The 22,056-nt window shown below is 52.3% G+C and overlaps 10 protein-coding genes across 10 annotated transcripts; 3 read left to right on the top strand and 7 right to left on the bottom strand.

Moving 5' to 3' along the window:
• Positions 1-474: 474 nt before the first annotated feature.
• On the bottom strand, positions 475-1,203 carry fes1 (Hsp70 nucleotide exchange factor FES1; the record flags this gene model as incomplete). Its single annotated transcript, XM_040948434.1, has 2 exons — positions 475-717; positions 772-1,203. 2 exons carry the CDS (start codon positions 1,201-1,203, stop codon positions 475-477), a joined length of 675 nt encoding a protein of 224 aa, XP_040803772.1.
• Positions 1,204-4,453: 3,250 nt separating this feature from the next.
• Positions 4,454-5,392, top strand: act1 (actin ACT1; the record flags this gene model as incomplete). The annotated part of the gene is made up of 2 exons (XM_040941065.1): positions 4,454-5,107; positions 5,162-5,392. 2 exons carry the CDS (start codon positions 4,454-4,456, stop codon positions 5,390-5,392), a joined length of 885 nt encoding a protein of 294 aa, XP_040803771.1.
• Positions 5,393-6,365: 973 nt separating this feature from the next.
• ade1 (bifunctional aminoimidazole ribotide synthase/glycinamide ribotide synthase) lies at positions 6,366-9,706 on the bottom strand. The gene is made up of 4 exons (XM_040944207.1): positions 9,341-9,706; positions 8,951-9,275; positions 8,350-8,877; positions 6,366-8,297 (listed from the first exon to the last, which is right to left on the bottom strand). Exons 2-4 carry the CDS (start codon positions 9,228-9,230, stop codon positions 6,655-6,657), a joined length of 2,451 nt encoding a protein of 816 aa, XP_040803770.1. The 5' UTR covers positions 9,231-9,275; positions 9,341-9,706; the 3' UTR covers positions 6,366-6,654.
• Positions 9,707-9,996: 290 nt separating this feature from the next.
• Positions 9,997-12,975, top strand: BO72DRAFT_424683 (Pet127 family protein). Its single transcript, XM_040942884.1, has 3 exons — positions 9,997-10,512; positions 10,586-10,649; positions 10,716-12,975. Exons 1-3 carry the CDS (start codon positions 10,104-10,106, stop codon positions 12,544-12,546), a joined length of 2,304 nt encoding a protein of 767 aa, XP_040803769.1. The 5' UTR covers positions 9,997-10,103; the 3' UTR covers positions 12,547-12,975.
• On the bottom strand, positions 12,705-13,149 carry BO72DRAFT_35892 (uncharacterized protein). The gene has a single exon (XM_040940740.1). The coding sequence runs from the start codon at positions 13,109-13,111 to the stop codon at positions 12,863-12,865; it is 249 nt and encodes an 82-aa protein (XP_040803768.1). The 5' UTR covers positions 13,112-13,149; the 3' UTR covers positions 12,705-12,862.
• Positions 13,150-13,409: 260 nt separating this feature from the next.
• BO72DRAFT_35876 (uncharacterized protein) lies at positions 13,410-14,056 on the bottom strand. The gene has a single exon (XM_040940739.1). It carries the CDS (start codon positions 13,919-13,921, stop codon positions 13,583-13,585), a length of 339 nt encoding a protein of 112 aa, XP_040803767.1. The 5' UTR covers positions 13,922-14,056; the 3' UTR covers positions 13,410-13,582.
• Positions 14,057-14,190: 134 nt separating this feature from the next.
• BO72DRAFT_373210 (uncharacterized protein) lies at positions 14,191-18,081 on the bottom strand (the record flags this gene model as incomplete). Its single annotated transcript, XM_040941073.1, has 1 exon — positions 14,191-18,081. The coding sequence occupies one exon, from the start codon at positions 18,079-18,081 to the stop codon at positions 14,191-14,193; it is 3,891 nt and encodes a 1,296-aa protein (XP_040803766.1).
• Positions 18,082-18,174: 93 nt separating this feature from the next.
• BO72DRAFT_35863 (uncharacterized protein) lies at positions 18,175-18,927 on the bottom strand. The gene has a single exon (XM_040940738.1). It carries the CDS (start codon positions 18,674-18,676, stop codon positions 18,269-18,271), a length of 408 nt encoding a protein of 135 aa, XP_040803765.1. The 5' UTR covers positions 18,677-18,927; the 3' UTR covers positions 18,175-18,268.
• A 1,020-nt stretch (positions 18,928-19,947) lies between these two features.
• BO72DRAFT_35830 (uncharacterized protein) lies at positions 19,948-20,429 on the top strand. Its single transcript, XM_040940734.1, has one exon. The coding sequence runs from the start codon at positions 19,980-19,982 to the stop codon at positions 20,292-20,294; it is 315 nt and encodes a 104-aa protein (XP_040803764.1). The 5' UTR covers positions 19,948-19,979; the 3' UTR covers positions 20,295-20,429.
• Positions 20,430-21,094: 665 nt separating this feature from the next.
• BO72DRAFT_525921 (uncharacterized protein) lies at positions 21,095-22,052 on the bottom strand. Its single transcript, XM_040949992.1, has 2 exons — positions 21,792-22,052; positions 21,095-21,736 (listed from the first exon to the last, which is right to left on the bottom strand). The coding sequence occupies exons 1-2, from the start codon at positions 21,882-21,884 to the stop codon at positions 21,359-21,361; spliced, it is 471 nt and encodes a 156-aa protein (XP_040803763.1). The 5' UTR covers positions 21,885-22,052; the 3' UTR covers positions 21,095-21,358.
• Between the last annotated feature and the right edge of the window lie 4 nt (positions 22,053-22,056).

Genomic DNA, 22,056 nt, shown 5'->3' with positions numbered 1-22,056 from the left:
ATATTCTGCGTAAACAAGACTTCTTTTCCTTGAACCTGTGTAAAATGTTCATTGTTCATTGCAACAAATAATCAAAATACGCATTAAAAAAAGTGGGTATATTCTCATGCATAGCAGTAAGGGCTCATGACATGCAGAGCCATGTAAGCGGATGATCCCGCCCCAAGTGCGGGACATGATCTGGTTCATAGAGGTCCAGGTCCCATCATGGACCCAAGCCAAGTGCTTGTCACCAGGCACTTTTATTCCCAGATCGACAGGCAACTTTATCAGCAGCCAGGAAAGACGCTCTGGTAGATATGCAATCGCCTGATTGTGCTCGGAAGCAGTTCAACGTCGGCGAGCTGTGAATATGTTCCGGTAATTTATGATTCGACAAGCCGAATAACCCGGCCTTCACGGCCGTACAGCTAGTGGCGATTTCGTGCAGGGCGTGCGACAACCTCATAATATCGGCCTTCAGAGCCAAGCCGCTCAAGCAGACTCAACCTGGTGAGCACGCAGCTTGTCCATGAGCGCATCCACAGCATCCATGTCGCCAGCGTCGATCTTGTCGCGAGAGTAGCCCTCAGGCAGGCTCTTGGTCACTTCATCCATGGCAGGTTGGTAGTTGCGGACCGCGGAGGAGATGGCGTAGATGGCCTTCTTGCGAACATTGGGGGTAGAATCGGTGGTGGAGATCGTCACAAGCTTCGGAAGGGCGTTGAGAACGACGAGCTGACATTGTCGTTAGATTTTAGGCAGAGAGGCGTTGAGGGGGGGGGGACATACCTTATCCTGTGCCTTCTCATTATTCTGCACCGCAGTTCCAATACACCAGGCGGCCATGCGTCTCATCTCTGCCTCCTCGTGCTGCAGCAACTCCACCAAAGGAGTCCACAGGCCCAAGGGCTCCAGGTTGTTGGCATTATCAATGCCCTCAATCAGCTGCTCGAAGTTGTCGAACGCGATCAGCTTGTTCTCGAGATCCACCTCATCGGAGCGCAGAGCCTCCATAGACGCTTTCATCAGGTCGGCGTCGGTGGGACCGCCGAAGAGCGCAGAAAGCATCTCGGGATTGAGACCACGCGAAGCGGCGCTGGAGGGCTGTGGGGTACCATCAGCAGCAGCAGCAGCAGCCCCGGTGTTGTCACCTTCGTCGGTGCGGTTCTCGGTCGAAGCTTTGATGCTCCATTTGAGCAGGTTGTTCATGTTGGCGTCCATCTTGAGGAGGTTTTTAGATCAGAAAGCTGTAGGATATTTCGAAAAATAGATAGATCAGTCGTGACTGGAACTTAAATATGTACTATTACAGAACAAGCAGGAATGAATCGGTCGTGGGGAATAATTATGGGTATGGTGGTGTTGAAGAAGTAGGAGACGTCCCGGCCACTCTCAATGACTGACAATTTGGCGGGCGGAAAAAAAATTGGAGTGACGTTCGGGAGGGATCCAGAGGGTTCATGCGGTTCCTGCTACCTTCCACTCTCTTCCATCGCCAGCTTACATTGGCAATAGCTAGCAATCAAGGGCTATTACTACCATTCAATCATGCATTTGGTCAATGTCTATTCCAAAGTCACTTACGCTTCTAGGCTCGATATCTTCTCTCTGGGGACGGTAATTGCTTTCGATTCGGTTGAGCAATGCTGGCGATGAATACCCCGCCATCGGATACCCCGCGATGCGGTCATTTGTGATATCAGATCAAGAAACAGTCAACCGTTAAAACACATCGTGCCATTCGTCTGACATTGCATGTACGTCCTTGGTTGTCGTGATTAGGCGAACACCAAAACCTTACATCCTCGAGGATAAGCAATTGGTCTAGGTGCTCGTTGAATCGGCCCCTCTCCTTAACCCCCCATCCCCCAAAAGAATCACATTAGGGGCGGTTATGAATGATCAGGCATCAGTCGATCGATTGTCGCCCATTACCAACGAAGCACTAATCGTTACATTGAATTTCGGGGGTTTGTCGAGCTTCCTCCGAAAATTGACCCTCTTTCCGGTCGGGTCAGAAATGAAGAAAGACGATCATGGACCCGTTCAGGGACACCGAGCACAAATGACAGAGTACGCTAGAAAACGTCCAGATGAATGAGGGGCCGACACTTTACGTGAAGTCAATAAACAACCCCCCTTAGACTACTACGGACTTAAGAGCTCGACTGGGGCTCCATTCTTTCGAATCGAAGGAAAGGGGAGGGATCCAGAAGCCGGAGGGGCCTTCCGACCGTCCGACTATCAGGAGTTTAGGAAGAGGGGAGGGAAGGGGGGGGGGGGGGGGTTTCGCCAGGTCAGCAGTCGGACAGTCGGACAGTCAGACGGTCAGGCTCAGCGATCGTGACGTAGGATGATCCATCGATAGGGAAAGGGTTAAGGGATGGATAAAAAGAGGAGGGGGGGGATGGAGCGATGATGATTCCTTGGCCTAGACTAGACTAAGCTATTATTATCGCGCGTGGCATCATCGGACATCATTCAGCAACCTGTTCTCTGGTCCGGAAGGCGGCGACGACAGCAACCCTGGATCAGGATCGATTGTGCCCCACGAGGGATGCGCAATGCGCAATGCTTTTACTCCAGACTTTCCGCAGCAACAATCATTCTGCCTGAAGGCAACCACTATTTGAATGTTAGATGTGTGTGTGTGGAAGGGATTGATGGGTGTGTATATAAGATGGAGAGGAAGAAGGGGGGGGGGATGGATCATGGATGAGAATCCATTGAGCTCGTGGTTCGGAAATCGTATTCGCATTACACATTTACACATTTACCTCCTCCCATCTCCAGTACCCGGTTTTTCCACCCCCCCCCCCCCCAATTGTGAGGCCGTCCCCGAATTGGGTAGTGTGGCGGTGACAGCAACTGGCACTAAAGACTCACTAAGTTGAGCTGGTGCAATCAACGAACTGCTTTACACTCAAACTAGACTCAGACCAGTCTAGACAAACAGACAAACCCCCACTATCTCTTTCTCTCCCTCTTTCCTCCTTTTCCCCCTCCTTCTGTCTCCCCTGTCCCAGAAGGACAACTATACAGTACTGTTACCGAGGAGTTCAGTACACAACTCCCTCTTCCTCCTCCTGAGACCACCAGATCTAGGAAAATAAAACCCCCCTCACCCGTAAGTAAGAGCTCAAGAACCCAATGCCTACCTACCCATCAATTGATTTAATCCACTAATTGTTAGCAAAGGTTTTTAATTTGTGGCGGTTGTCTTATTCTTGTTCTTGTCTTGTTCTGTCTTGTGTTGTTGTGTTGTGTTTGCTGACTACGCACCCTCACCCGCCGACCTCCTAAACTCACAGCCTTTCCCTTTCCCTCTCTTGCCTCTTTCTCTGTGTCTGGTGCTCTCCCAATAACTCACTCAACTCTCTTTCCCGCCTTCTCTCTCCTTCTCTCTCCCTCTCCCTCTTCCTTTCTTACCTCTTCGTCTATCTCTCTCTCTCCTTCCCCTCTCCCATCTCATCACCACCCACCCACCCAACCTCACCACCACCACCACAAACCACCCTCCTCTCCTCTAATTCTCTTCTCTCTTTTCTTTTTCTTTCCGTAGTTCGATTCTTAATCCCACAGTCACCATGGAAGGTAAGCTTTCGGCCACCTTGCGTCTCTCGCTTGCTTCCCTGAGCTCTCCCCTGAAACCGTCCTCTCCCCTCCCCCCCCCCCCCCCTCCGTCTCATCTCCATCATGATTCACCAACTTCACATTTTTGCATTTTGCTAACTGTCTTCTCTTCAAATTTATAGAGGAAGTTGCTGCTCTCGTCATTGACAATGGGTATGTTCTGAGATTGCTGATGGTTTCTGGCAATGGAGCTTGTTTCTTGTGTTCCGCCCATGCTGGGGGGTGAGATGGCAAAACATACGTGTCGGCTCCGGTCGCGACACTGAACAATCCCCGGTTGCCAACGTACTTGCCTGAATCTCCCCTCTCAAGCCAAGGGAAATATGAGAGCCATTGAGCTTCAACCATCATTCATCCGAAGCTCCTACTAACTGGTCTTCTCCAGTTCGGGTATGTGCAAGGCCGGTTTCGCCGGTGACGATGCTCCCCGTGCCGTCTTCCGTAAGTCATTCCCCCTCCCCCCACCAGTTTTTCGGACTACCCCTCCCGACCCTCGTGATGGCCACCCCCTCTGCAAGGCATGCTTTCATAGCTCCCTTGCATTGAGTTGGCATTATTGCGGGGGAGGAGAGCGGGCGGTGAATCGCCTCCCCTTTCTGCCATCATTCTAGGATACTAACCATTGCCTACAGCCTCCATTGTCGGTCGTCCCCGTCACCATGGGTAAAGCTTCCCCTTTTCAATCCGAAATGGGCTTCCATGAATCTAATGAATTCGCAGTATCATGATTGGTATGGGTCAGAAGGACTCCTACGTCGGTGATGAGGCACAGTCCAAGCGTGGTATTCTCACCCTCAGATATCCCATCGAGCACGGTGTTGTCACGAACTGGGATGACATGGAGAAGATCTGGCACCACACCTTCTACAACGAGCTCCGTGTCGCCCCTGAGGAGCACCCCGTCCTCTTGACCGAAGCCCCCATCAACCCCAAGTCCAACCGTGAGAAGATGACCCAGATCGTCTTCGAGACCTTCAACGCCCCCGCCTTCTACGTCTCCATTCAGGCTGTCCTGTCGCTGTACGCCTCCGGTCGTACTACTGGTATCGTTCTGGACTCTGGTGACGGTGTCACTCACGTCGTCCCCATCTACGAGGGTTTCGCCCTCCCCCACGCCATCTCGCGTGTCGACATGGCCGGTCGTGACCTGACGGACTACCTCATGAAGATCTTGGCCGAGCGTGGTTACACTTTCTCCACTACCGCTGAGCGTGAAATTGTCCGTGACATCAAGGAGAAGCTTTGCTACGTCGCCCTCGACTTCGAGCAGGAGATCCAGACCGCCTCCCAGAGCTCCAGCCTCGAGAAGTCTTACGAGCTTCCTGACGGTCAGGTTATCACCATTGGTAACGAGCGCTTCCGTGCTCCTGAGGCTCTCTTCCAGCCCAGCGTTCTGGGTCTCGAAAGCGGTGGTATCCACGTCACCACCTTCAACTCCATCATGAAGTGTGATGTTGATGTCCGTAAGGATCTGTACGGCAACATTGTCATGGTGAGTTTCTGTGTTTGATTGTTCCCTCATGAGCGCTCACTAATGATGAATTAGTCCGGTGGTACTACCATGTACCCTGGTATCTCCGACCGTATGCAGAAGGAGATCACCGCCCTTGCTCCTTCCTCGATGAAGGTCAAGATCATTGCTCCTCCCGAGCGCAAGTACTCCGTCTGGATCGGTGGTTCCATCCTGGCCTCCCTCTCCACCTTCCAGCAAATGTGGATCTCCAAGCAGGAGTACGACGAGAGCGGTCCCTCCATCGTCCACCGCAAGTGCTTCTAAGGTATGTTGTGTTCTTCTGTGGTGAACTGGTACGTATGCTAATCTTTTGTAGCTCTTGCGCGTGATTCGTTTCGTACTCTCATATTCCCTCATGTATCAAAAGACCCGACGGAGACACTGGTGACTGGCGGGCCCTCTCTGACTCGCACTAGGAGGAAGATCGCCTGAAAAAGGAACTTTTATTTTAGCTGTCGAATAGAGATGGTTTTTACTTTTTTTTTTCATTTTGAAACACGCTTGCCACTTGGCCCAGGGCCACCATCCCTGGCCACCGCCCGGAAAATCCGGCGACAAGCGGACCAGGCAATGGTGTAGGACCGAGATGTATATGGGACTTGTGGTCAGTCTGGGGAAAACTCTCTTCATATAAGTCTTTTACACTCGTGTTTAAGTCTTGCACGCGTATTCCTTCTCAGCTGTGACACTATGAATTGCTACTGCAAATATGATGTCTCCGCAAACCTGCTTACCGTAGTCACGCCTGCCGTAGCTGCTGACGAATGAGTTCTGCGCGGGTCGAATGTTCATCATCTCGTGATCCTGGTAGTCCATGGCGGAATTTACCCCGACTTTGTTTGCAGTCAATGTTCGTGCATATGATTTGAGGTTTGAGGCTCTGACCATGATGTCATCTTCTCTTGGCCGGCTGGGACCTTCTCATCTACCGGGCAAATGACCAGGCTAAGTGATTATTGTGTCTTGCAGGTACTGTTGGCTCTGGGGTTATCAGCATCGACCTACTGTCTGTCTGCCTTGCACGTGATTTGAACTAGGTTCAGTGCTGGTTGAACATGGCTGTTTTATAGATTTAGCAGGAGGATAGAACAAAGTCTATTTACTCGAAGCATTATGAGTAAGATAGTGGGGAGACATGAAGTAATTTCAACTCTTCAGGACGAGAAACATGTCCGCTGTCCGACAGGAGTAGATGAGAGTTTTCTTTTTTTTGCATGTATTGCATGTTGATAACCAGGTTCAGAATCCACAAATTAGATAAATGTTCATGCTCGTGTGGGGCTCGAACAAAGAAATCATGTCACTCTCATTGAGAGGAGGTATATGTAATAAAATCATAAATACATCCAAGAAACAAACCAGGCAAACCATGCTCTGGTGGCACAAATCGTAATAAACATCAATCACACCGCTCCCTCATCTAAACATAATCCCGAGGAAGTACTTTTCATTCAAGTTTTAAGAGAAAGGGAAAAAAGAAAAACCAATTATTGCAGCAGTTGGTATGAATCATTTCAGGATAAGGTTTAAGCGTCCCAGCTCTCCAACCCAGTGAGGACACATCCCTCCTCGCCCTCTTTTCTGGCCTGGAGCTCTCCGATCTCATAGACGGTCTCACCCTCCTTCTGGAGGAGGTCCTTGACGGCAGCCTCGGAGCCCTTCTCGACGGCAATAACCATACCGACACCGCAGTTGAAGGCGCGGGCCATTTCAATGGCCTCGACGTTTCCGGTCTGCTTGAGCCAGGCGAAGACCGAGGGCAGCTTCCAGCCCTCCACGTTGATGTGTGCGGTCAGGGTTGAGGGCAACATACGGGGAACGTTGTCAACCAGACCGCCACCGGTAATGTGAGCAAGACCCTTGATGGCGGAAGAGTTGGGAGCGGTGGGGGTGGCGGAGGGAATAGAGAGGGCTTTGAGAAGGGGCTTCACGTAGATACGAGTGGGAGTGAGAAGGGCCTGGCCGAGTGTCTGGGGCCCGGTGGCAGAGGGCATGGTGAAGGGAGCGGCGGCATCGTAGCTAAGGCCGGAGCGTTCAACGACCTTGCGGACCAGCGAGTAGCCGTTGGAGTGAGGGCCAGAGGAGGCCAGAGCCAGCAGCACGTCACCGGCCGTCATGGCCGCGGTCTCGGGAAGGATAGGCCGGGCGTTGGGGCCCGTAGTGTTGATGGCACCGACGGCGGCACCAACGGCATCGTAGGTGTTGTCGACGAAAAGACCGGGCATCTCGGCGGTTTCACCACCAATCAGGGCACAGCCAGCCTGAACACAGCCATCGGCGACACCGGTGACGAAGGCGGCGGCCGTGGGCACGTCCAGGTGACCGCAGGAGTAGCAGTCGAGGAAGAAGAGGGGCTCCGCACCCTGAACAACCAAGTCGTTGACGTTCATGGCGACAAGGTCAATACCCACGGTGTTGTGTACACCGGCCGCGTGAGCGATCTTGAGCTTGGTGCCGACACCGTCAATGGCACCGATCAGGGTCGGGGAGTTGGGGTCGTAGGCGGAGTTGGCGGCGGCGAGGGAGAAGAGGCCACCAAAGCCACCGATCACGGCGTCAGTACCAGGACGCTTGGTCTTGGCGACAGAGCTCTTGATTTGGTTGACGAGGTCGTTGCCAGCATCAATGGAAACACCCGCAGCGGCGTAGGTGAGTGATTCCTTCTGGGCGGCAGCGGCATCGCGCTGGCGGAATGCCCGATGGGCGATGTCCTTGCGGTAGAACATGTCCTCGAAGTGAATGGTGGAGATACCCTCATAGCTCTTGCGGACAGCCTCTTCAAGGCTGGAAGCGGTCGCGGTGGACGCAATGACACGGCCACCGGCGGTCTGCAACTCGCCGTTGACAAGGTTGGTGCCGGCGTGGAAAATGAGGGTCCCTTCGGCGGGAGAGTCAAGAGTGATCTTCTTGCCCTTGGCGTAAGAGCCAGGGTAGCCACCAGCGACGGCAATGACCGTGGTGGAGAAGTTGGGCTTGATCTTGATGGAAACACCGTCAAGCCAGTGTTCCGTGCAGGCAACCATGATCTCGGCCAAATCGGTATCATCGCTGAGCAGGGGCAGCAGGGTCTGGGTCTCGGGGTCCCCGCCACGAACATTGTACTCGAGGACCTTGGGGCCGTCCTTGGTCATCATCAAACCGGTAAAGAGAATGCCGACGAAAGGGAAGCCTGGAAGACGTATTAGTGTGATGCAGACACCAAAGGAGGGATGATGGCGGACCGTCTCTTCTCATGCCGTCAACAGATGGCTGCACAATGGTGCGGTCGATCTCATCCAGCACGGCCTTGGAGGAAATGGGGGTCGGGGCGTAGCAGCCCATGCCACCGGTGTTGGGGCCCTGGTCCCCGTCAAAGATGCGCTTGTGATCCTGGGCAGCCGGAAGAGAACGGATGGTGTAGCCGTCGGAGAAAGTGAGAACACTGAGTTCATCCCCCTCCAGGTATTCCTCGATAACGACCTCGCTGCCAGCCTTACCAAACTGGTTCTCAACCATCATCTCACGAAGAGCCTGGTGGGCTTCCTCCTTCGTGGTAGGGATGATGACACCCTTACCACCGGCCAGGCCGTCGGCCTTGATCACGACCTGGTGGGAAACGGAGTCGAGATACTGGCGAGCGGGCTCATATTCATAAAAGTTCTCGTAGGCGGCAGTGGGAATGTTGTGGCGCTTCATGAAATCCTTCGAGAAGGTCTTGGAGCCCTCCATGCGGGCAGCGGCCTTGGAGGGACCAAAGCATCGGATACCGACTGTTTGTGACCGTGGTTAGTAAGGCGGCGCTGACTTCTGTGGCTTGAATTTGTGTTTGTTGAGAAAACTCACCGGCCTGGAAATAACCCTGGATGCCGTCCACTAGGGGAGCCTCAGGACCAGGTACCACCAGGTTCACGCCGTTCTGTTGGGCGAAGGCCACTAGTCCGGGGTAATCATCGCCCTTGACGTTGGCGTTCTGAATCTTGTCTGAGGCACCGCTGCCGGTACCGCCGTTTCCGGGAGCGACGAAGACGGTGTCGACGCGAGGCGACTGGCTCAATTTCCAGGCCAGCGCATGTTCACGACCGCCATTGCCGACAATGAGCACGCGCAACCGCTCGGTAGTCATGATGAGAGAAGGGGGGAGGGGGAGGCGCGACGGGCTCGAGTGAACCTGAGGGATTGGGTCGAAATTAGTATGGGACGGGACAGAGATGGTGGGGTGGTGGTGGTGGTTACAGGTTGGGACGGTAAGAGTCAATTGCAGTCGGAGATAGGGAAGGAACAGGATAAACGAAGGGAAAGAAGACAAAGAGGAAGAGGAAAAGATGAGCGATGCTTGGGAGGGTGACGGGAAAGACAGAAGCTCTCATAGAGAGAGAGGAGGAGGAGGGGGGGGTTGAGTCAGTCAATACTCAAGAGTCAAAGTGGAGTCTCTCTTGTCTTTCTCCATCTTTGTCTCTGGTATGAATCTGACGGATTCCCATACAGTAATTTCTCAATGTCTGCACCAATCTGAAGACGAGCTTAAGCAACTCACCTAGCAAGCGACCTGCGCGGGAATAAAAAGAAAGGGATGAATTCAAACAGCGCACGAAGTTGACGGTTGAGGGATGGTGGGGGAAGTTTTAAAAGTCAAATCGTCGGTCTTCTTTTTTTTTTTTTTAGCAGCGATGTCGGATTTTGCCTGGGTTGGCCGCCCGGCGGGGAAGCGGTGATTTGCCCCGACCCCGGATTGATAGGATTGGCCTGAGTGTCTAGGCGGTCGGGTCTTCTCACCGCCTCCGCTGGCAGAAAGGATTCGACTGTTGAACCTGGCAAAGCGGCAAAAAAAAAATAGTGATAAGAGCAACAACCAACAACTTTTGCCGCCTGCCGCCCCGGAGGTTTCAATTCTTCTCATCTGGTCCATCGTCCATTTCGTTTTGGTCTTTCTACATTTCCTCCATATCCTTGTCTTCACCTTCACATAGAACTCGGTTCCCCCTTGATATAGCCCTGAATGCTTCGGGCTTCGTGGCGGTCCGCCGTGACCCCCACGAGGGGTCACGTCTGCTGGTCGTGTCTTTCCCGTGGCTTGACTGCGCCTCCGCATCAGCAGTTATGGGCGCGTTCTTTCCAGAGCAGGTCTCGCCTGCGCTCCCAGGCTTCGGCTAGCACCGAGACTGAGAGCCTGCCTAATCCTCCGGCTCCCAATCAGTCCGACATTAATCAACAGCTTGGATCGGAGCCGCAGTCAGGATCGCATCCTAAGGCTGATCACAATGAGGTCTCCAGAGAAGACGGCTTGCCCAAAGAAGCTTCTGACAAAAAGGAGCCGGATCTTGAATCACCCGGGGGAAGGACTACGGTTTTTGCTAGAACAACACAAACCACTTCTGGTAAACTCAAAGCGCGACAATCTCTAAAACGTACGTGTGATACGAGCTTCCCTCGCGAGCCTGAGCCGGAGAATGAATTCTTCATGAACTGACTGTTGTGCAGCGCTCCCAGTCAAAACAGCGGATGTTCCCGGCCTAGCATTTGGACTGGATCGAGTTTTGTTCAAGTAAGAGCCACCCTCTCTGTTCAAGGCGTGACCATGATATAGCTGCGAGACCTAACAATTGTTCAGCCAGGGAGTTTACACGCTGCGAGACCCAAGATCCAGAGTTTACAACTTCGATCCGTACTTGGGTTCCATTATGCCGGTTACCGAATTTGACTTCCAAGCTTTGAAAGATTACATCACATCCTCCAAGGATAAACAATTGCACTCGCTCGCGCGCGAGGCGGGCAGGAGATATATTGGATCCTCTTCGAGTATGACTTCCGTGCTATCGCACTTTCACTACCTGCTGTCCGCTTGGCGACCCGTCGACACTAGCAGCTTGTCTCAGGGCTTCAGTGAAGAATTGAAGACTTTCACGCGGCTCTTGCGAGCGCCTGCCGCCATGTTCCTGCACTATCAGGATGGCGTCTATGCTATTGATGCCGACAAGGAATTCGACTCAGCAAATATCCTAATGAACCTGGGTAAATCGATGGAGAAGCTACTCACGCTGCCCAAGTCGGATTTTGAGCGCTATCGACGGTCCAGCGCCAACAAGATCACCCCCGAGGAAGAGAATGCGATTCCGGAATCTTACCACTATTCGACACTCGGCGACTTCCTAATGCGTTCGCAATTAGACGCGCACGATCCACGACTCCCCGGTACCGGCATGTTCGATCTGAAGACCCGTGCCGTGGTGTCAATTCGGATGGATGCGCGTAACTTTGAGCATGGCCTGGGTTATGAGATCCGCCGGCCCCTCGGGTTGTACGAATCGTATGAGCGTGAATATTATGATATGATTCGAGCTGCCTTCCTCAAGTACTCGCTGCAGGTACGCGTCGGGCGTATGGACGGCATTTTCGTTGCATTCCACAATATCGAGCGTATCTTCGGTTTCCAATATATTTCCTTGAACGAGATGGACAAGGCGCTACACGGCCAATTCAAACTCGACTTGGGTGATCGCGAATTCGAACTCAGCATTCAGCTTTGGAATGACATCCTGAACCGTGTCACGAAAGCCTTCCCTAAGCAGTCACTTCGTTTCCATTTCGAAACACGTGGTAATCGCCCTGGCGCGAAGCCCCACATGTATATCTTCGCGGAACCCGTCACGGCAGACGAAATCGCGGCAATACAGAACAAGAACAAGGAGGCCATTGACGCCTATCAGAAACGCGTTTTGAATTTGCCCGATGAGCCGGTGGTGGAGTCGGCCAAGGACGAAGGCGAAGATGAGGCCGTCGAGGATGAAGATCCGAAATATGACACTACCTTGAAAGACCCTACTGACGCCGTGGCGGAAGGGGCGGAAGATGAGGATTACTTCTGTCTGGACAGCAAGCCTGAAATTGATACGACCAAGAAGCTCTTTGCTGCTGTGCTCACAATCGACAATTACGTGAACGATAAGTTGGTCCCCAGACCTGAGAATTTCGGTAGGAAGGATAAGTGGGAGGTCTCTTACAAGATCGATCACCTGGACCCAGAGGATTCGCAGACGCATCGGATGTATGCTCATTGTCAGAAACGTCGCCGGGATGCTCTCGATTTCGAGAAATCGGACGGACTCACTCCCTATCTAAAGAAGCTCCGTTCAATTTCTCAGGCTGGTCGCCGTTACCGTGAGCGGGAGAATCAACGCGATCGGAAAAATGCGCCTGTTGTCTATCGCACGCTCCCCCCTACGGGCATTGGATCTCCTATCAAGGTACATGTCCGCCACCTAAAGTTGACTGAGAAGGGCAGTAAACAGGCCGCCAAAAAACCTCACAAGAAGGCTTCCCAGAAGCATACCACCAAGCCCGCCGGCAAACCTCGGCCCACCAAGAAGACCAGCGAGTCCCCTCCCGAGCCAGAGCCATCTGCTGAGCAGCCTGCCCAGCAGACCTCCACTCAGGAGAATTAGCCATCGGAGGAGTCCAGATCTCATCCAATCCCACCACCATTACCACCACTACCATCATCATCATCATCATCATCATCATCATCATCATCATCATCATCATTCAGTCGAAGATTTCGGTCGGAAAATTCTTTGGCATGTAACTTTTACCAAAATCAACTCATTTTCAGATAGGGGCCTGTGTAATTTCAACGCGCATATTTGTGCTGGATAGGAGTTGAGTGATTCCCAAGATTAGAAAGCAATTGATTTTCCTCTTGTCCATCTACTATTGAGTTTCTTTCGTCGGATCTATATAATACGAAACCATTCATCTCTCTTATCTTTCTATCTTTCTTTCTATCTTTCTTTCTCTCTCTAACCCTGACCCTCCAATCCCGCCGCTCTTTTCACAGACCCTATGAGGTGGTATTCTTGCGGGACAAGTAGAAGTGGATACCTCGATCTTATTGTGTATTGTAGGTATAGTACCATAGTATGGAATGGATGGCAGCGTCCGGCCCATATCCCCCGGCTGAATATGTAATCCGACCAATAAGCTGATTGATGGAAGGCACGACCGAGTCATGTTCTTCTCAAGACGGGTTCAATGATGAAAGGATGGAGGGGCGGAGTGTACAGAAAGAACAATAGTGACTGGATAAGAGATCAAACTTTGGTTCTGCAAGTGGACGGATGACTCGTGTGAAAGATCAGTTAAGTCAGTCGAGTTAGTCGAGTCGCTACAACAAATAGATCTACCCTGGGGCTTTTGTGGCACCAGGCACTGGGATCTCATCCTACAAGCGTAGCGGAGGTAGATCTCCCCTTGAGAATGCAGGAACTTCGAGTTGGTCATCATAATGAGTGCAAAAATGTACAGCCGCTGAGAATCCATTCATTTGACTTCTGACTTCGGAAGACTCGTGAGAGTCAACAATGCTAACTAGTTACAAACCCACTCATTCACCGTGAGTATCATCATTCTTTTTGTTCAGCCCACCCTATCTCGCGTTCAATCCCGCTTGCTAGGGTGGATGAAAGGTATATTCTATTGACATTAACAATTATGGGCATCATGGGGTCCGCAAAGAGAAAGAGACAAAATGTATCCGACAAACTTGGAATGCGCCTCACTGGAAACCCAAAGATGCTCAAACATCTCTCGATGGAACTGTTGATTTGAACGCCGCCTAGCCGATGCGCCAACCACGCAGGATGATGCAGAAAATGAGAAGGGAAAAAAGTTCAAAGTTGTCCTGCTTTTCTCTCCGCCATCTGCCTTTCCTGAGGCGGGCCGGAGTAGAAAAGTCAGGATCAGTGTCGTGAGAAGAGAAAAGGAACGAAAAAAGTATGGATGATATGGGACAGCACCAGATACTGATGACCAAACTGGCATAAAACCCAGGAGATCCAAAACCAGGTCAGGGCTGAGTGTCGAAAAGGAGTGAAATGCTCGAAGGTGGGCGAAGCCACGTAAAAAGGAACAAAAGCACAGGCGTGCCTTGTAGAACAAGTGGAAGCAAAAGCGAATTGAGAGTAGTGGGGGGAGGTATCACGCAACAGTGGCAGGAAAATCGCGTTTCTTTCGACTAGCGAAAACAGCTTGATATGGTTGTCTCGTCGTTAGATTCATTAAATCATGTCCTTGGGACGAGAATGGCCGGCTTATCGGAAATTATCCAATTCAAGATGAGGAGGTGCCCAGTCCAGTCTTGGTGGCCGATCATTTGATACACACACTGCACCAGACCTCATTTTCTCCATTCTTTTGCGTTCTTTGGATGCACCACTGCTCAAGAACCCCCTCAAGGTTGAGGATGCCGATCCGTAGGTGCTTCGCGTACTTGTGCCGGTTCCCGTAGAAACAGTGCTGGAGCTGCGGGCACTGCGAACGCTGCTGGTCTTGTTCACCACCGGAGGTATGGCTGGAACTGGCACTGCCAAACGAGGGTTGGAGCCCGTGAATTCAAGAGGCAGGAATGACTGGCTTCCATAATCTGCTAATGAGAAGGGGGCTGTTTGCGGGCGTTCACGAAGCTCAGCGACCAAGCTACTCTCGGCGTCAAGGCTGTTGAACATTTCCAGATGAGTCTTCGGGCTGGTACCTCCATCATCGGGCTGCGGTGGTGGTTGGATTTCATTGGTCGATACCGTTACATCCAGTTTCAAGTTATCGAGCATCAGTCCCAGCGTTGTTGCAGTAGCCGGCCGCCCTTCGCTGGAATTGTCATCGTCGAGCTCGGCGCTACCATCGTCCAAGCCATGCGCCAGGTTGTAGTTTCGAAACAGGTATCGGCGCAGGCGCGCGACCTCTGCGTCCCACTTTTGGTTCAATGATTGCAAGATGACTTCGACATCTTGTTGCATCAAAGAAGCATCCGCAGGGGAGAGCAGGTTGGAAGTTGAGGCACCCGAACGGTGAAGAGATGATGGCTGCTGTTTGGATAGTTTGCTGCTACTCGAGCTTTTGTTGGTTATGGCAGCCTGGATCGAGCGACGTATAGAACTGGTGGTTGAGCTCTGAGCCAAGCCGACGTCCCGCTTAACGCTCTCAACTTCTCGCCGCACCCGTTCAAGAGACTGGACCCGGTCTCGGTCCATGCAGGAAAGACTCAGTAAGGATCGGTTTCGCTGCAGACCATTCACCAGGACCGTGAACGACTGAAGGTTGATGTCGTTATTCTCACAGTAAACCTCGCGCAGACAGTCATTAGCTTCCAGCACAGATGCAAGGGTGTTTGCGCCCTGCAAACCAAGTTTCTGATGTTCTATCCTCAAGACTTGCAGAGACTTGTTCTTCTTCAAGCCAGTGAGGGCCAGATTGAGACCGATCCCAAACCGGGCGACATCCAAGTGCGCGCTCTCCCCACTGATGTCCAAATCTTCTAGCGTCTCGTTTTCCTCGAACATTAGCTGTAGTGCCTTGCAAGTCTCCGGCCCGGCATCGTAGGGCAGGGACGCTTTCGAGATATCCAGGTATTTCAGAGAACGATTCACCCGTAGAGCTTCGACTAACTCTTGGAACTGCTCCTCTTTCTTAAAATCAATCATCCGCATAGACAAGTGCGTTGGAGTCTTGTTCTGAGCTATGGCGTCGAATAGATACGAGCAACCCTGATCAAGGCGGTTCTCGTTTACATGCAGATGCAGGTTGCGAGACTCAAGGACCGCCATAGAATGCAGGAAAATCGCCACATCCTGACCACTCAGACCACACTGGTCGAATTTGACAACGCGCAAGCCTTGGGAGCGATCGCTAGCCAGATACGTGGCAATAGCGTCAACGGTCTGCCGGTTGACAGCTGTCCGGCTCAGCGAAAGTTCCTCAAGGCGCCAGTTGATTAATGTCTCAGGCGTGAGAAGTGGCTCCGGACCGGATGTGCGCGAGATTCGCGACAAGTCCAGAGTCTTGATGTGGCTGAAGTAACCAAGATACTGCGGAAGGATATCCGGGGTCAGGCGACCTTGTACGCCGGAAATGTTGATCGCCTCCAACGTGTGCGACTGAGCAACGACGGTTGACAGTAGCAAGTCCAGATCGTGCACAGATAGGCCACAATTGCCCACTTCAAGTGCCCGCATATGACTTCCTCGCTGCGAGGCCGCATCGACAAGATAGTCCAAGTCGGAATCTCCCAGTTTGATGCCATTGAGAACAACCCAGTCCACGCTCGTCAGCTCTCGACGACATATCGGAAAGATCGCCTCTGGGATACCACAGCCGGGGTCATGACTTTCACTATCAGACTTGGGGACGCGGCTCAGTGTGTAGGAAAAGTCAAGGCGTCTGAGCCATTTGCTCTTCAGTGTCAAGGCCCGAACTTCTTGAGATAAAACAGATAGGTCCTCTTGCCCGGGAATGTGAATGGTCGCACCAGCACGGCTCAGAAGAGCATCTTTGTCTGTCCCATGCGTGTCGCGCAGCCCCTGGAGAGCATCCAAGCTCACTCCGCTGAATGAAATCGCACGGAAAGACTCGTTGTAGCGCAAGGCCCGCAAAACGGCGATCAATTCCAAAGCCGTATACTTCCGACGTGCTGAAGGAGGCAGTAGCTTGAAACAGGGAGCATCGTCACATTGCATGTCGATCGTATATCGGATGTTAGACGTATCGATGTCGTAGCTGGCAGAATAAGCAACCAAGGTTCGGTCGAAGCAACCGAAATCTTCGTCAAGATCTACCGGGGGGAAATTGTTTTCATTGTCGAGGTCTCGGGGAACGATGAAGTCATAAGGCTGCTTGAGCCATAACGGTCGCAAGAATTCCGTCTGTTGTCTGATCCAGAACGCAACCTCCAAAGAATGAACGGATGCAAGGAAAACGGAGAATGGTTTGCGAAGGGGCAAGCGAAATGTCAGATGTAAGCTATCGTCCCCCCACTCCATCGACAGGCAGGTCAAATTCATGAGTCCAAAGGACGTTGCAGCGTCCAAGTCGCTCAACGATACCACAGAGCTGCGACTGGAGATTTTGTGTAGGGGAATAAGATGGAGTTTGTGAGAACCCAGAGCAAGGTAACAACCGGTAGGTGAGAGTTTGGTGAGATCCTCCGACGAGGCCCGCGTCGGAGATTTGCTGGATGCCATCTGGATGACTCGGAACATGCGAAACGTCTCGGGGTCGTAGTCCCGTTCGTAGTCCAGCATTCGCACCACACAGTCCACCGTCTTTCGGTCAAACGGTAATGGGTCTGCTCCTCGGATCAGCTCCGCCGCGGAGCGAATGCCCACCATCCATAAGTTGAGTTCCTGAAAATCCGGCGTCTGCATCTGAATAAAGGTGGCTTTCTGTGCTCGCTCATCGACATAGGCGACCTCCACTGTGGACGACGGCCGACCATCGTCCAACATGTAAACTGCAATGATGCTATTCAGGGCAATTCCGGAAGAGTTATCGCCAGGCATCCCCAGCTGCGGATCCTGCATCGAGCTGATGGAGACGACGGACTGACGATTGCTTGCCAGGGACCGGGAGTAAGACGAGGGGATAGATGGAAACATGTCGGCGGCTTTGCTCTGATTCTTGAACCGGACCAGGTGGGTATCGGTCAGGACCAAGTAGTGACTCTTCTTTCGCCACATGCCGCCTGTGATCTGAATTTCGCCATGGTGCAAGATAATGGAACCGATACCTTGCCGGATGTCGGGGTTGTCTTCGTCCAGGGAGCTGGCTTTGGAGCGGCCAAGGGAGCGGTCGTCATCTTCCAACGAATGAAGGGAGCGCAGCGAACCGAAAACCGAGGCCCGTCTCTTCTGCATCGACTTGCGTCGAGAGCGCGGGCCCTCTAGGGCTGGCGGGGGCATCATGCATGCTGTCGATTCCGAATCGGCGGTGCCGGGACGACGCAGGGTGTAGCTGGTGCCGGCTCTTGGCGGACTGGGGTTCCGGACCCCAAAGAAGCCAGAGTTGCGGCGTGATTTCTTTTTCGAGGCTTGAGCATCCTCCGAGGGCGATCGTTGGTGTACTGCGGGGTCGGACAGGGAAGAGGTTGTGAAGGATGGGCTAAAGACGCTCAGGCTTTTTCTCCGCTCTTTCTTCCCCAGAAGGTCGGCCATGACGGGGATTTAGGGGAAGGATGAGGGCGGAGAAAAGGGGTGAAGAGAAGGTGGGAAGAAGCGCTCGAAATGCGAAAGGAGGGAGTGATGGAGGAAGCTAGCTAGCTAGCTAGCTGCAGCAATCACGGGCAGTAAGCGGCAGCAGTGGTCAGATGGTGGTGGTAGGATTGGGTTTGTTTGTTTTTTTTTAAAGAAAGGATATCACATTGAGAGGCCGAAAATGGGGTCTCACTGGAGAAATGCAGAAAGCGAAAGGATGGCGACTGTTAGCATGAATCATGACCGATGGCGATAAGAGAGAGATTTTGAGGGGGGGAGTGGGTGGAAAGGAAGGAGAGTGGAGAGAGTGTGAGAGGGAGGAGTATGATGGGTTTGGGGCAGAGGAGATTGGAGCAAGACACAGGCAGGAGTGATTGAAACCCCAGCGGTTGACTAGTGACTTAGAGAGGTGGAGCTGGGCGCGGATGCACCAAATGAGGAGCCACGGGCAGGGGGGGAAGGAGGGGGAACAACGCAGGAGGAGAGAAGGGAAGGGAAAAGAAAAAGAAAAAAAAAACAAAAAGAAAAAGAAAAAGGTGGAACATACAGCAGCCATCAAGGCAGTTGGAATTGCGAAATTGGTAGGTGAACTTGGGTAGTTCAAGGTAAGGCTCAATACCAGATGGAGTCAAAGAAGAAGGGGGGAGAGAGGGAATTGAATGAGTAAAGAGAAGGATCTTTCGTTGACCTTCGCGATAAACTGAATGTCAATGTCAACAATCGCAAAAAGACCACTTGAAGCCAGGAAATCAGATTTGTGTCAAAACCGAATGATATGGTAACAGATAGCAGAAGAAGAGAATGTATGTGTGGAGGAGGTCAAAACAAGAACCGGCAAACCCCCAGACCCGTGGATCGAAGTTCGGAGACCGTCAGTTGGTTTAAATGGAGGGGGGGAATGGTGGGTGGAAAGAGGGGATGAGAAGATCGGAGTGGACGGCGATCTGCTTAGAGTATAACTTGATAGACGTGTAGATCAAGCCGGGAGATGAGGTCGTCGTCACCGTGATGATTTCAACCTCTTCCTCATACATTCGCACAAGCTGTCAAATCCCCAGATGGTCGACCGGACACGGAAGGTGTTTGTCAATCCCACGAGGGGGGGAGGAGGGGGAGAGAGAGAAAGAAAGAGCGAGACAGCAGAAAAAGAAGCAGAAGAGCTCACCAATCTGTGTAATAAGAATTTTGCTCACCACTATTACTTCTACTGGGTAGTGTCTGGTCTGGGTGGCGATTCCCTTAGAGGAGGATATGGAGCTTGGGAGGGCAACTAGCAACGGTGACAATGCCAATGCCAATGCCAACGACAATGACAATCAATGACAATTGAAGGCGCCCCCGGATGAGGCAAGCAAGAGATGCAAACAGAAGGTCAGGTGCTCATGTATTCAGGTACTCAGGTACAGCTTCAAAGCGATTGTTTAGAATTTGAGTATTAGCGTTCCAGTTCCAGTTCCAGTGTTCCTGACAGGGACAATCCGGAGAATATCAATTATTGGATCCCGGATCCAGGCAAATGATGTCAGTGTCGAGAGAGTCTCTTCCCGCAAACGATCGTCCAACAAACCCTGACAAACCAACTCTGCCAACCCCCTGCGAACAGCATCCAACATGTAAATGTGACGAGGGAAGTAAACTCAAATCCAATTGTTGAGTGGAATTGAAGTCATTGTATCAGTCGAAGTGAGGGGAAATCAGGGGGTAGTAATCCGTGGAGTTTTTTCTCAACGAGGATATGTGAGGGAGGACCAAAACGGAAATGGTTCCCTCCTCGGTCTCTCAGAACAACTAGGACTTCTTCTTATTTCTACTTTATTCATATATCTTCTATTGTTCAATATCACCTCCTAATCGTGAAAATGTCAGTACTACTAGACAATCAGAACCATCCACACACTTCTTCTATGCCAAGTCACCACTTCCACCAACAACAGATAGCAATTCGGACCGCCTCACCAGCCCAAAACTCCGTTCATCTCGGGTTGCCTTCCCAGCCGAAATTTCCACCGAGTAGTCACTGTCGCCGCTCGCTTAATGAAGGGAATACAAATCAGGTACTCTCCCCGACCGTAGAAATCTTCTTCCTCTTCTTTTCTCTTTTGTCTTACCCTGCCATTCCCCTCCTTTTAGTCCCACTCAGCACCCCAGATAACTCAGAAGCTGCCCCCCCCTAAAGCCCTCCAGGCGATCAATGGTGGACTGCAAAGTGTGAAACGCGTTCGAGAAGCCGATCTCCAGCCGCGTCATTGGCGCTACGTCGGACGCCTGTCGAGCTAGAACAGGAGAGAAGCTCCACTTTCGCCCCCCAGTGGCCTGCATCATCTTCGCCCGGCGCACCGCGGCTCTTAAACTAGTCGACTAGACTACTAGTAGACTAGACTACGACGGTTTAGGGTCGGAGCTGTGCCCACGGTCTGGATCGTAGCTTCTGGCATGACATGCTCTCTACTCCGTACTAACGAGAAAGAAGGCGAGGTCCGCGCGAGGGCAAGAGATCGACGATGTTCTAGCCGGGTCGGTTGGGGGATTTATTTTTGATTTGGAGGACTGTTTGACTTTTGACATTTTCACCGCCTCGTTTGGTCGTTTCTTTTCTTTCTTCTTGTCCATCACTGAGGCTTGGCTAAGGGGGGACAACGAGGGGGGGAAAAAAAGCAAAGACGATGGTGCAGGTGCAGGGAGGCAAGAACCCATTCCGGCGAACGCCCGTTCCAATGGATCGTATTTACCCCTGAATCGGGCTCCTCTCATCTTAAACTCGCGATCTACTCCGTACAATGTATACCACAGGCCGGCTCGCGTACCCGAAGATCCTCCCGGGCTCTCCACAATGGCAGGTCAGACACTCAGACTGGTCAGCCTTTTGTCTCGGCGGTTTGCCAGTCAGTCCCCTGGTGGGTGGTTGTTTGCTTACCCATCTACGTGGTGCTCTAGTTCGCTATCGGCTGGACCCTTGGTGGCTGACCGATTCCGGCGCTGGCTTGGGTAGGTAGCGTGTTCCAGGTTGGGTCGAAGTGCGTTTCGCGAGAACCCTTCAAACACGGTAGTTTCCATAGAGTGGAGCATGGGATGGAGATTGCCGACAAGAAAATGAATCTAGAAGAGTGGCTATGCTGTGGTTTTGCAAGTCAGTCTAGATGGTCGATTCTATCTTCGTTCTGGCTACTGTCGCTGCCGCTGTAAATGGATCCGGCGCAGCCCGCCTCGCTCCGGGTATCGTTAACGAGGACATACCAACCTAGTCGAGACCCTTGGCAGCTCTCTCGGCCTGAAGCTTCTCCGCCCGCTTCACCTTGCGCACGAACTTGATGTATTCATCCACCCGTTTCTCGGCCCAGATATATCCACCGAGCGTCATGGCCCCGATTTGCAGGAAGACTTTGAACTGCGGCGTCAGTCCGCGATAGACGCGAGAGGCCGGAGACAGCCAGTCGGAGAAGCCCTCCAGGGGCCGATGGAACAGTCGAGAACGAATGTAGTCTCTGGAGAACGGCGACTGTTTCGGTCGCGCGGAGTTGGGCGGTTGCGAGGGGACTGGTGCAGACGATGCGGGGGAGAATTTGAAGGGATGTGGGAGAATCATGATCATGTGTGCGATGATTGAGACGGAGCCGAACTATGATCTGAGTCAATAGCTTGGAAGAGCGGTCCAGGGAAAGTATCGATCATACTCGGAATGCACCCGTAAGAAACCCCCGAACGGCCTCGGAGGTGATGTGCTCGGGCGGTTCGACTTCATGCCTCTGCCAGGAGGGGGGTGGCATATTGGCGGTAGTGTATCAAGAGTATGCTGATCCAGAGAACTGAAACGGTATCAATGTGGAAAGTAGCTACAGTAATTCCAATCAATCACTATAGGTGAGAGACAGCACGAGGTGATGAATGCGATCACTTGAACTTGAACTGGTTCATGCAGGACAAGAAAGAAATTGGAGG

The sequence above is a fragment of the Aspergillus fijiensis genome, assembly GCF_003184825.1.
Source record: "Aspergillus fijiensis CBS 313.89 unplaced genomic scaffold BO72scaffold_12, whole genome shotgun sequence".
Classification (NCBI taxonomy): Eukaryota; Fungi; Ascomycota; class Eurotiomycetes; order Eurotiales; family Aspergillaceae; genus Aspergillus; species Aspergillus fijiensis.
This window is presented reverse-complemented; position numbering and strand designations above follow the sequence as displayed.